Genomic DNA, 13,472 nt, shown 5'->3' on the forward strand with positions numbered 1-13,472 from the left:
GACGATGTCGGGTTCCAGTGGGTATTTGTGCTGTAGGAGGAGCTATGTGTTGAGATGGTTATACATTCAAAACAAACCTTGCATTTGGTTGTTTAGATTTATTATATCCCTGAAACATGCATTAAACGTTGACAATCTGGGAATATTGGCGCGTCTCTCTAAATCATGAAAACTGCCCAATGTGATGCTTAATGCAATAGCAGAGTTTAAGTAAGTTGAATACTAGTTATGTTTGTACGTAAGAATCCAAATCAACCCAAATTATGTGAGGTTATAATGTTACCATTTGTACACATTGTTTAATTTAGCATTACAAAGGTACGGATGTCTATCCGTCACCGTGCATACCGAAACGCTATTCATACTTACAACACGCTGATTAGAGATAAGGAATGCATTTCACTTCACTTCACTTCATTATGCTCAGAAGCTGCAGAAACGAATTCAGGAAGTTATGAGATATGCATGACTTTAAACAATTCCCTGTTGTTCCAATTTACATTCATGTTGTGTACATTAATAACCCTGTAGGATGGCGAGCTCAAAACGTGTCATCCAAATCTCGGGCATTAAAAACCGAACCCAGAAGCAGAAAGTAGTCGAAGGGATTCGGAGCCTTGGTGGAAAATATATTGGCGGTTCTGTGAGTAAAATGCAAGACAACCAATGGCATATTTAACCAGTTTATACGTCAACTGGTTATGCCATGTTTAACAGCAACTCTATTTCTTGTTTTATTCAAAAGTGTACACATGCTTTCACTTTCACTATCGCTTGTACCTGTGTTACGTAGCACAGCAGTAGTTGACAGATGACAGAACATGTCTATTCATTAAGGATGTCTTTCAGGTCTATCAGCAAGACATCACACATCTTATAGTCTCTGGATTTTCGCAAAGTGAGAAGTTTTTGGCAGCTTGTGCAGCAGGTAATTTCCCACCAAGTTAATTTGATGCATAGTTATACACTTTATGTTGTTTACTATATATCAACACATCAGGTTAAAAATTCTAAAGTTATACTGTCAGTCCTATCATAATATGGCAAACGGAGGTTTGTTACCTTGAAAGAGAATTGTAATGTGTCACACAAATGATGCCACATTTTGAAAGCATGCCATATTGATCTAGACTGAAATTAATTAAATGGTCTAAAATTAATATAATACATTTTACAGTGCATTTATTTCCTGTTGATATACCAAGAATCTTGGACGTTTGAATAAACTATTCCATTACAAAAAAAGGCCTTGTTGGACTGTCAATTAAAAATACTACTCAAGAGTCATATTTCTAAGTAATTTTCTCTAGAAAACGTAAAGACATGTAGCTCTTCATATTCCCCACCCTCTCCTTCCAGGAAAATGGGTGTTGACTCAAACGTACGTGTTTGACAGTGTCCAAAGGGGCTCCTGGCTGCCCGAGGAACCCTACGAGGTGGCCTTGTCCCAGAGCACCCAGCCAGCCCACAACCCCGTCAGGCAGTGGAGGAAGAGGGTGGCCGATGGGAGCCTTCCAGGGGCCTTCCACGGCTGGACGGTTCTCCTGGTAGTAGCTGACCCGCTGAGTAGAGCCATCTTCAAAAGGTGGGATCACACAAATACATTTAGAATAGAGGCAATGACGATATTTAAAATAAATGACCAGCTATATATTTTAAATAAAAAATAAAAGTAACATTTTATATATTTATATAAATCAGATATTGGAATTATATTTGGAAGCATTAGGTTTTTGTTGTTGTTTTTTTTGCTTTTCAGGCTCCTAAAAGCAGGGAAAGCTGAAGTATACCTATCAACGCCTCCTCCTCCTCATGCAGCTATTACTCATGTCCTGGCAAAGCCCCTACCCGAGGACCTCCAGGGCCAGATAGCCCCCTGCTATCCGGTCAAACATGTGGTTCATCATCTTTTCGGGGTAATAGACTTCATACTCCGCTAACTGTCCACAATTTTTCCGTGCCTGCATCACGTCCATTTAGTGTGAGAATCAAACATGCTGACAATTGTAAGAGGAAATATATCAATGAACAATCACAAAAAAGGTTGTGCAAGATGGTGCAAACTCAATTCATGTAGGTTTGTACCAATTCAATAAAACAAGCAGTGTCTAAGTGAAAATAGGAAAACCGTATTCCAATGTATGATAATTCACCAAAGAGTAGCTTAACCATTCTTCCACCTAGAAGTGTACGGAATCTTATGTTTTGTCATGATTTTTTTCTTCCAGGGCCATTTTGTTGATTTGCAAGGTACTTTTGAAGCTAGCGAGGAATTGCCAGCAGAAGCTGAGCCAGCTTTAATTGAGTTTTGTCAGTTGGAGAAAGAACTCAAGGAGTACATTATCAAACGAGAGGTAGGCGCTTCACTTCATTAAATAAATAATACTTAGAGAAACCTGGTGTTCGATTTCTGGACCGTAATGAAGTGCATGTCCTGTATCGCGTCGTTCTACATAATCTTATTTTATAGGAACAGCCCAGACTCTTGTTCCCGGAGTTCCAGAGCTACCATGAGCCATACAGTCTAAACTCAAAGGTGACGCATGCAGACACACACACCCCACCCTGACCAGAGTCCGAGTGCTCCATCAAGAACAATGGGTCATTCAATTTCCTTTTATGTCACATGTCTGAGCGTGAAGTGACAGCTTGAACAAGGGCACATCATACCCAGGTCAGCGGTTTAACCACTGCTATCACTTGATCTACCAGGTGTGATTGGCATATCTATTAGCAATAGTCTCCCCAGCCCTGTCCATAACTTACCCAAGTGGATCTCTGTCAGATAGAGATCACGAGAGCTCTGGAATTTCCTGAAGCTAAATGCAATTGCCCATTACCTGAAAGAAATGACCCCATTCTCTTCCTGGGATGTCCATCAACTTCTTTATTTCTTGACTATTTTTCCCTCCAAAGCCAGACTTTATTTCTTTGCATACCATTATTAGGATTTTTTATTTCCCCATTATTAATCAATCTATTTTTGATTAATAATGTCACCTACTCCCTGTCACCTACTTCTGCTAATCTACTTCCTGTCCACTCCAACAGGCGGTGGAGGCGGACTTCAGCAACGTGGGCTCTATGATTGAGAGCGGCCTCTTCTCGGAAGCCTTGGACTCAATTAGGGACACTCTATCGCCTGGGCTGCTGCCGCCTGCAGTCTTCCTCGTCTCTCTGTTGGAGCACGCGCTGCAGGTAGCCCCACGTACACGACAGTTCACCGTCCCGGCTGAATGTTATTTGTTACTGAGGATAAACGGTTACTGCTATCGGTTACGGAGGAAAAAGGCCCTCCGAAAACGTATCAGTCTTGACCCTTTTTTTACTCAGCCATAAGCGTTGCATTGTCTATTTCTGAATGAATTGTAAAAAAAAGATAAAGAGTAGAATAAAGGTAGAAATCGATAGCTTTGAAGTGTAAATATGTTCAGAGTTATTCTGATGGAGTTATTTTCATTTTGTGCCGCTGTACCACACATTCTTTACTCTACAGGGAAATGCTTCTGCCGTCTACCTCCGGAATCTGCAGCAGGTACTACACGGCCTGCTGTTGAACAACCCCTCCTGGCTGTTTCCTCATACTGTGAAGAAATATTTTTCTGAGCTGCTGCAGTGTCCTCAGTGCAAGAGAGGCCTCTGGCCTTTCATAGAGACCATTATAAGGTACACATCACAACACAACACATCCGTGTCCTCCACTCGAGTGTTGATGGGTTGATGATAGATACATGTATGTATGTGTGTCTGTCCAGCTCCCGTTTGTCTAGTGATGCTGCATGCCATCCCCTCCCGGGACCCGCCTCGCCGTCTCTACTGTGTCTCCACGGCAACCTGCTGGCGTTGGTGCTGAAGTTGTTCCAGGGCGAGCTCCACTCAGTCACAGCACGGTAATGCTGTGATTTGAGGAAGCACCCTGTTTTTTTAAGATGTCGTCGTAAAATAAAAAAATACATACGGTTCATATTTTAGCGTGCATTAACTGACTTTTCCATCGTGGAATTCTTTGTTAAAAATCGATTTGTTGACACATTCTCACTACGTGTTAGTACTTACGTAAGTACCTTAGGTCGAAACCTTTTTAAACAAACTTTTGAGAGTATGCTCCAACAATAATAACAGTGTATTTCCGGCCCAGGGACTCGGGACTTCTGAAAGGAGCAGGGGTCTCTCGACTGCCTGCCTCTGGCTCTCTGCTGTACGAGACCTTCTGGACTGTGTGGGAGCGCTCCACGCTGCTGTCCATGGCCGTGAAGCAGCTCGTTAAGCTTCTGGTGCAGGTCCTGATCTGGGAGAAGGAAGTCGAGGTGATTTTTTTTTTGTGAAACTCGACGATCCACTCTGCGCAATTGTTGACCCTTTTATTTATTTTTGCAGAGCTCAAATGGAAATGTAATTGCTGTGAATAGCAATTGTGTTATCTTGATGCAACATAACATCTGAGCGTGGTGGAGTCTGTGGCGGCTACAACTACCACTACTCATGTCTTTTCTTGCTCCTCCTTTACTGAAGGACGAGGCAGAGAGGGAGGCCCGGCAGGAGCTCCGGATGGGGGAGACCCTGCTGGACATGCTTGCCGCCATGGTGGAGTTCTGGTGCCAGCAGCACCTCAAACTGAACCAGACCCTGGTGGAGATGGGCCTGAAAGACCTGGGAGAGCACTTGGCGGTCAGCGCTAGCAGCCAGGGTACGCAGATCGGAACACTATCATGGAGTAGAACAGTGGTTCTCAAATTGGGGTCCGCGTTCCCCTAGGGGTACTTTGAAGTAATGCAGGGGGTACTTGACATTTTTTATAAATAGCCAACTATCATGATTTATTTTTTATGAAGGTATCTGTTTTGTGCCGGTGAAGGGAGCACTGAGCTGAAAAGAAAATCTTAAGAGAAAAGTAGAAAAAGTTTAAGAAGAACTGGAGAAGATTATAGAAAAGGAAACGGTGTCATTGTGTGATATGATGATGAGGAGATGCTTGCTGATGGGATCATGTTCCCGCCACAGATATACCGCTGTGTCTTCTGGTGGAGCTGGTTGCCAGGATACCCTCCAGCAGGTTGAGGTTGGTGACGGCCGACGCCGTCTTCAGGAACCTGTGCTGCCGGAACGGGGTCACTGTCAGCGAGGAGCCCCTGTCGCTGAAGAAGATGGTATGTTGGGGAATAAAGTGTCACATTGCTTTAATATGAATGCATCCATTATATAGACACACTGTCTAACCTCCCTGTTTCTAATTTTATTCATTTGTGTTCTATTTTTGGAAAAATGTTTATTAAATGCTTACATTAATAATAATAATAAATATCAAATAACTACAACTTTCGAATGTACCATTCGCAATGAACAGAAGCTTGAAGTTGATAGAGACCAGTGCGTTACGTTCACCTGCTCCAGAGGCAGGGAGATAGCTTGTAGGTCGTTGCATTATTAAGGTGCTGTTGGAACATCTGGCCTTCTCCCTCTCACAGTTGGCATCTCTGTGTCTTTATTAGCCTGAGGAAATGCAGACAAAAGGACAGCACATTCTTACGTGTGTGTGTGTGTGTGTGTGTGTGTGTGTGTGTGTGTGTGTGTGTGTGTGTGTGTGTGTGTGTGTGTGTGTGTGTGTGTGTGTGTGTGTGTGTGTGTGTGTGTGTGTGTGTACGGGGGTCTGTGACAGGTGTCATCCTACCTGCCTGCCTTGGAGAGGTTGGTGGAGGGTCCCAGGTGGGCCGACAACAGGGGGCCCTGCCCTGCGCCTGAACCCGTCTCTCACAGCTGGACCAGCCCGCAGAGGTACGGTGGGTCAGTACCACACAGATGTCTGTCAGCGCCACCACTGCTCTCCCCCCACTTTACGGTACATGCTGCCCGAGGCGGGATGGCGGAATGGCGGGCGGGACGACGAAGAGTGTCTCTGTCGTCACGGTTGATAAGACTGTTGAGGGAGACGGAGCTCTTACTCGTACTTATTGGGATTCAAAGTCATCTCTTTGTTTAGTGTTTTGAATCTTACTGTGGTGCGTGTGTGTGCACGTGTGTGTGTGTGCGCATGTGTGTGCGCATGTGTGTGCGCGTGTGTGTTCGTGTGTGAGGTTCAGTCTGTGTGTTCCATTATCATTCATTATACACCCGAAGGCCGTTCAAAAAAAACATTGTGTTCCATCAATTATTTCCAAAGTGATTTGTAAATAGCGCATAACGCAGCATCGTTGAGTACGATAAGAACCAGGGGAGAGCGAGCGTATTCGGAGGGCCTGAGTGGAGGAGGAGCGGGTGGCCCGAGGGAGAGCAGGCTGGCAACAGAGAGCCGGGCGGGGGTCAGGCTCAGCTCCAGGCCTGTGTCGGCCCTATCAGGGAGCTGCTGGCTGACAGGGAGGGGGGCGCGTGGGGAAGCCTGACCCCCCTGCTGCTCCGGCCGACTCAGACAGGAGGGCTGACAGACTGACGGGACGGCAGATGAAGAGATACCACCCAAGCACACACACACGTATTCACACACAAATACAAAATCACACACACGTACGCGCGCGCACACACACACACACACACACACACACACACACACACACACACACACACACACACACACACACACACACACACACACACACACACACACACACACACACACACACGCACACAAAAATTAAATCACACACACATGCACACATGCACACACACATACGCACAGACTCACGCATACGCACACACGCATAAGCACACACACACACACACACGCGCGCGCGCACGTGCGTGTTTAGAGGTAAATACACACACACACACACACACACACACACACACACACACACACACACACACACACACACACACACACACACACACACACACACACACACACACACACACACACACACACACAGAAAGATACACCCCCACTCCTCCCCAATTGGATGACCTGTACCCCGGATCCTTCTCCCACACGACCACCACCCCATAGCCTGGTGGCCACTCCCACCCCCTTTCCATCAACCACCCCTCAGCCTGGTGGCCACTCCCACCCCCTCTCCATCCACCACCCAATAGCCTGGTGGCCACTCCCACCCCCTTTCCATCAACCACCCCTCAGCCTGGTGGCCACTCCCACCCCCTCTCCATCCACCACCCCATAGCCTGGTGGCCACTCCCGCCCCCTTTCCCTCTTTTCTGGTTCATCGCTGTGCCGCTCACATTCTTAGCGCCTGCTGCCAGCCCCGATGCCATCGCCCGCACACGGGAACGCCCCGCGCTCCGTCCCAGACATCTGCTGCTCCGCCAGCAGGTGGTTGGCCCGGAGAAAGGCCGAGTCAGGAGGGGGCGGGTTCATCTGAAGGCTACTGCCTCGCCGTGCCTCTGCCTACATGTCCCAGCCGCTACCCCCCCCCCCCCCCCCCCCCCCTCCCCTCGGCCGGTACAGTACGCCGAGCACACCAACCGCCTCCGCCGCCGTTTTTCCACAGTTTCGCCTGATTCCGTCGTAAACCTTCTCAAATTTACAAGAAAATGAATGGTACTTTTTATAGAACATATATATTGAGATATATATTTTAATTTTTTGCATTTACAGCACAACAGAGAGACGGGGGTTTGTGGGGCAAGAGTCCAAGAGGGACCTCGCAGGTTTAATCGCAGGTTTAATGAGTGGGGCTCGATGGCTGTTTGACTCTCTGTCTGGCTGGCTGCTCCCCTGCTCTCTGGCAGTCACCGTGGTTAGCAGGGAGGGACGCTGTGACCGAACGAGGCCACCCCGTCCCACCCACCCAGTCACTTAATCAGGCACAGCTTATTGCTTTTCGTTTGTCGGACCATTTGAGAAGGCAATTACACTCCATATTTATATCCATACTGAGGATTATTCATTAACAACAGTAATAAGCAGGAGGGGGACTAAGTTAACACACTAACAACAAATGTCGATGGTCCAAAGTTCAGATGTTCCAAGGTCATAACTAAATTATTATTATTCTTTTTTTTTTTCTTTTTTTTTTTGGTTGGGCCAACAGAACGCCGGCCAGCTTTAGTTACAGTAGCCCACTGGGGCTACTCTGTAACCAGAGAGGCTAGGCCACATGCTAGCCCCTATAGTGACAGTAGCCCACTGGGGCTACTCTGTAACTAGAGAGGCTAGGCCACATGCTAGCCCCTATAGTGACAGTAGCCCACTGGGGCTACTCTGTAACTAGAGAGGCTAGGCCACATGCTAGCCCCTATAGTGACAGTAGCCCACTGGGGCTACTCTGTAACTAGAGAGGCTAGGCCACATGCTAGCCCCTATAGTGACAGTAGCCCACTGGGGCTACTCTGTAACTAGAGAGGCTAGGCCACATGCTAGCCAAGTATCATCCCCTGCTGCCAGCAAGCCAGCCTGGACACAGGACTCCTGGGTTAAGTGGTTTGAGATGAGAAGTGGCACTCCCTATTTGAGACAAATTTATACAGAAGCACCCATACACACACACACTCACACTCACACACATCTCGACTCATCTCTTCCCAGCCTTGTCCCGGCTAATAACAAGCTACGTGACAGGACGCGTGTTTCTTCCTCACTGCTGGGAGCGTCTTACTGGCTTCTGAACAAGCCAATTACTACAGAACAAGTCTCTTCCATACACTATGAATGGCACTTCTCTTCCGCTGTCACACAGACACACACACACAGGCACACACACACACACACACACACAGTCGTGCGCACACACGCTCTTACATCAGACGGTGTGCAGCAGGCGGATCTCCCCTCGCCGCTCACAGAACTAGTGACAGCCCACAGCTATTAGCACACTGCTACTTTGAACAGGCTTCAATCCCTCGTACTATTTATTCCTCCTAATGCGCTCGCTCTCATTGAATTCTAAATGGGAGACAAAGTGCTTCGGAGACAGGAGCGATTAAGTGTGTGCGTGTGCCTCGGCGTGTGTGTGTGTGTGTGTGTGTGTGTGTGTGTGTGTGTGTGTGTGTGTGTGTGTGTGTGTGTGTGTGTGTGTGTGTGTGTGTGTGTGTGTGTGTGTGTGTGTGTGTGTGTGTGTGTGTGTGTAGGCTAGTACACCGCCTACGCGAGTATTCAACAATATTTGCCAAACTCCCAAAGATAAAACTGTCACAGGTTTTGTGGCGATATTCACTTGATCAGCGGGATTAATTTGCTAATGGGGGGATTTCAATGCAAAGTCATCAGCGTCTCCCACCGACCCCTATGTATGCTGTGTGATTGCCAGCTCTCTCTTGGGCTCCTTGGATCAGGATTGGTTTGGGGGCAGCACTCGGTCACATTCATCCGGAACACGGTTTAATTGAGTGTTGAGCTTTGATCGAGGAGGAACATATTTGTATCTGTATTTTTACACGGCACATCATGACCTTGTTGTGACTTGTGTGTGTGTGTGTGTGTGTGTGTGTGTGTGTGTGTGTGTGTGTGTGTGTGTGTGTGTGTGTGTGTGTGTGTGTGTGTGTGTGTGTGTGTGTGTGTGTGTGTGTGTGTGTGTGTCTCCACGCAGGATACAGAGCAGCTCTATAAATGAAACAAGCCCGGGGAAGGAGTTCATCCCCAAAGGTCTTAACAGAGTCAACGCAGCAGGTGATGATGAAACACACACACGCACACACACACACACACTGAAACACACACTGACACACACACTGACACCGTGTTACACCGTAAAGTTTCACAGATTTGCTCAGAGCTGACTTTTAATGGACTGATGCACAGACCGGGTCATCAGTGCCGAGGTCCATGATTGCCTTGTCATCACTTTCGGCTTAATGAAGATCATCGCATATCTGGAGGGAGTCAATGATTTGCATAGGATTACTCTTCCATGCAATCAGCCACGCTATGGACTTCTTGGTCCTTTTATGTAGGCCAGGGTTTTGTGCTTTTGGCTGGTATTCCTGACTCAGTGGCACTGCTCTGTGTTACGCTCCTTTGTTCCAATGGCTATTTACAAACACTGACACATTTTTATCAATGGGCCGGGATTCACAAATTTTTGGTACACAAACGGAAAACATTTCGGTACGATAATAAAATGCGAGGCGCATGTGTCAGCGTAGCTGGCAGCGCTGTGCTGATGATAAAAATAAAAAGGAAGGAAGTCCCTCAATTAGATACAGGCACTGCACTTGGCTTGAACCCACTGGAGTGTCGGCGCTCATATCTACCCCTTCCACCTGATCAGAAAGACCCGGTGAGGAGGAAGGAGGAGACGGGGTGGGGGGAGCAGAGGAGTCAAGGCTGCTGGCATTAGTTGTGTTTTCCGCTACGTGATCTCTATACCGATGCGGTCGGCATACATTTTTTATGAACCAGCGGCAGAGCATCCTCTCTCTCTGCTCCCCCTCATTCGATCCTCGCGTGGCGCTATCCCTCCTTCTCTCAGATGAATGTTGCTGTGTTTCTTTCTGCTCTATCTCCCCTAACAGGGTTTCATCTTAACCTTTATTGGTCGCTTTGACTCAGTGCTCGGGGTTCCAGCGGTACAGAGGGTTATTGATGTTGATCCATTTATTATTTAAATAAAGTGTGGATCTTTCTCTGGCTCGTTTGACGCTCGTATTCAGCTCATTCTGAGCATCAAGCTCAGACTTGATGTTCTGATCCCGTCTATAAAGCGGCTGACGCAAACCATATGATCTTAATTTATGGGAGTGAATTGCCATTTTACTCTGCTAAAAACAGACATGACCTTGCTCTAACAGTGTGGATACCTCCATGGTGTCGCTATAGGGGGTTTGGGGGGGGGGGGATTAACCTGTGTCCATTATCCAAAGTTTCTTTCTTACCGGTAAAAGAAAAAACTAAACCCATAACTGGCACCGAATAACTTTCCAACACATTGCAAAGAAATGGCGTTGTTATTGGCCTCCAAGTGCTTTTGGTTGTACTGGCGACACATAGCAGGAATGTTAGCAGGTATAAAGAGCAACACATACATTAAAGTTGTGTTTTTTTTTCTTTCTATTAAAGTGTGAAAAAGGGGATTGTTAGAGGATTTATAGAAAAGGACAGACAGATTTATCCTTTCAGTGCTTGTAAATGCTGAGCATGCAATTACCCCTATAATGGAGGCGTTGTGTCCAAATTGGAACCATTAAAGTGATTTAACAGTGCGTGGATTGGCCCTGGCATTTGCGAGGATGTGTACACAGGGAAGGTAGTAGAACGGCTGTTTAATCACGTCAGTTTAGAGCCCGCTAATGGCAGCGGAGTCCATGTACAACGCTGACCCCACCATAAGGTACAGCTACTCATTAGAGGCTGCAGTTTGGAACGGAGTTCAAATGAAGGTGTACTGCCCTTATTTTGGATTACAGTATTTTTTACCTTTTCTTTTTTCCCGTACTATTGTTAACGTGCAATTTGTGTTATTGTCTTTTATTTGGCGGTTGATCCATGTTGGGCGCAACACCGAAGCGACTGGGATTTTCAGGCCACTTAGCCTGTTTGGTTTGAAGAAGTTGAAGAAGTTCATTGTGGAAAATAGAAAAAGCCGCCTGTGTTCAAGTGTTCAACTATTTTCCGATTGAGAAGAAGCTCTCAGACCTGGGAGTTCAAATAAACACTTGTCATTTTGCCGTCACCAATCCATCTACTCGTTTATCAGCTAATTAATCGGCGCCTCTCTGCTCGTCATGGCTGTTTTGAGCGCTGTCGCATGGCGTAGCGCACGCGAGACAAGCCCCGGCGAATATATTCTGAGCAGTCAAGACGGAGAAAGTTCTGGTCGGTGATTAGAAAATGCCAATCAGGCGTGGATCATCGGTGCAGCGCGGTTGAAGGCTCTTACGCATAAAAACATTTCATATGTAACTCCTGGCGAGACACGGGGGGCTTCACACTGTCCAAGACTTCACAAAGGAGTCCAATGTTAGAAGCGATGGAGTCTTTAGAGGGAAGTTATGTAACGTGCACTGTGTTTTGTTCGGTGTAGTTTAGTTTATTTTTTCTTTCTTTGACCTGAAATGGTTCTGAAACATATTCCCTCCATTTTCTGATTCTCATCTCCTCCCCTTCATCATGCAAAGGTTTGGGCATCCAATGCATCTTATCAAACACCAGACACCATCAGAACCCCCCCCCCCCCCTCCACACACACACACACACACACACACACACACACACACACACACACACACACACACACACACACACACAAACATACCCCACACACACACAGACACGCACCCCACCAGAAGAAAGGACCTCTTGAAGATAAAATGGCAACCCAACATTTGCAATATTTCCCCACCCCCACCCCCTTTCTGTGCTTTGAAATAAAGGGACCCCTTTGCTCTTATCCCCTGGCTCCTCTCTGCCCCCCCCCTACCCTTTACCCCCCACCCCCTGCTGCCCCGGCCTCAGCTCAGTGTGTGCTGGAGTGGAGCCTCTGTACCCGTGTGGGCGTCCTGGGGAGAGGCTAGTAAAGCGTTTATTAGGGGGCTTTGCAGTCTTGTATTATTCTGGCAAGCAGCGAGCCACTCATGCTTGGCCTTTAACTTCCCTCTGAAGTTCAGCCATACATGAAAAGAGGGCGGCCGGCCTCTTAATGTATTCCTGGTTTAATAGTATATGGTCAAAGAAAAGGGGGAAAATATAGGGGAGGGAATGAGGGGGGAAAGAAAGTGGTAATGGAAATATGGTGGGAATTCCGCTTGTTTGTTTATTTATTTTCCGACCTGGGCATTGGTCGCCCGGCGCCGCCCATCACAGAGTGCCGTGGCCGACGCCCACTGGAGCCTTTGAACCGCAGAGCTGTGGAGGATCCTGTTGAGGGCTTTGTGCTCGGGCTCTCTACCAGAACTTACCCCCGATACCCAAAAGGAAGGACGGGATAAAAGACTGTTACTCCTGCCCTCCACTGCCTACGTTATTAGTTGGGGGCTTGGGGCTTTGGTTCAATGTTAGAAAATCGCGTCGCCTCCAAGAAAAAAAAGAAAACGAAGCAAGGGGAAAAGCAAATGAGCACCCCCCGCCCCCCCTCCCCGCGCTATCTTTAATGTTTCCTCAGCCCTCTCTTTTCTTTTCCCTTTTTTTTTCTCTCCTCCAAAGATCTTCCTCATCATTCTTCCTAAATCCCATCTTATTGGAGGCTGGTTTTGGGCTGGTTAGGAACTCTCCCTGGGATGTTACTGGTGTGCCTGGATGGATGGGGGGGGGGGGGGGAGGGGGGGGAGACAATGGGCAGGACATAGGGCACACCCTAATTTCAGATTGCTCTCTTCTCTCCTCGTTTCTCTTTCGCCGCCTCTGCCGGTGATGCGTTTGGGTGCCTCTTTCGGCGTGTGTGCGTGTGTGTGTGTGCCTACATGTCAATACATATGTGTATCTGCCTTTTGTTTCCCCGCGGAAGGTGAGACGTGTCTGCACCGAGCGTGCAAGAGGAACCAAGTGGAGACGGTCCGACACATCCTGTCGCTCCCCGGAGTGGACGTCAACGTTAAAGGTAGGAGAGAAGCTTTTCCAAAACTCGGGAATCTCTCCGTCTTCTTTACTTATC

The 13,472-nt window shown here is 47.4% G+C and overlaps 1 protein-coding gene across 1 annotated transcript in view; it reads left to right on the forward strand.

Moving 5' to 3' along the window:
• Positions 1-25: 25 nt before the first annotated feature.
• Positions 26-13,472, forward strand: part of slf1 (SMC5-SMC6 complex localization factor 1) — an 18,640-nt gene continuing 5,193 nt past the window's right edge. Inside the window, exons 1-16 of the mRNA XM_060053478.1 lie at positions 26-210; positions 532-643; positions 850-928; positions 1,360-1,585; positions 1,760-1,916; positions 2,229-2,354; positions 2,471-2,536; positions 3,052-3,198; positions 3,497-3,666; positions 3,756-3,890; positions 4,139-4,307; positions 4,513-4,687; positions 5,002-5,147; positions 5,657-5,772; positions 9,474-9,553; positions 13,326-13,467. Coding sequence (XP_059909461.1) covers positions 185-210; positions 532-643; positions 850-928; positions 1,360-1,585; positions 1,760-1,916; positions 2,229-2,354; positions 2,471-2,536; positions 3,052-3,198; positions 3,497-3,666; positions 3,756-3,890; positions 4,139-4,307; positions 4,513-4,687; positions 5,002-5,147; positions 5,657-5,772; positions 9,474-9,553; positions 13,326-13,467 — 2,072 coding nt within the window. The 5' untranslated portion in view covers positions 26-184. The remainder of the gene's footprint in view (positions 211-531; positions 644-849; positions 929-1,359; positions 1,586-1,759; positions 1,917-2,228; positions 2,355-2,470; positions 2,537-3,051; positions 3,199-3,496; positions 3,667-3,755; positions 3,891-4,138; positions 4,308-4,512; positions 4,688-5,001; positions 5,148-5,656; positions 5,773-9,473; positions 9,554-13,325; positions 13,468-13,472) is intronic.

This window comes from Gadus macrocephalus, chromosome 6, assembly GCF_031168955.1.
Source record: "Gadus macrocephalus chromosome 6, ASM3116895v1".
Classification (NCBI taxonomy): domain Eukaryota; kingdom Metazoa; phylum Chordata; class Actinopteri; order Gadiformes; family Gadidae; genus Gadus; species Gadus macrocephalus.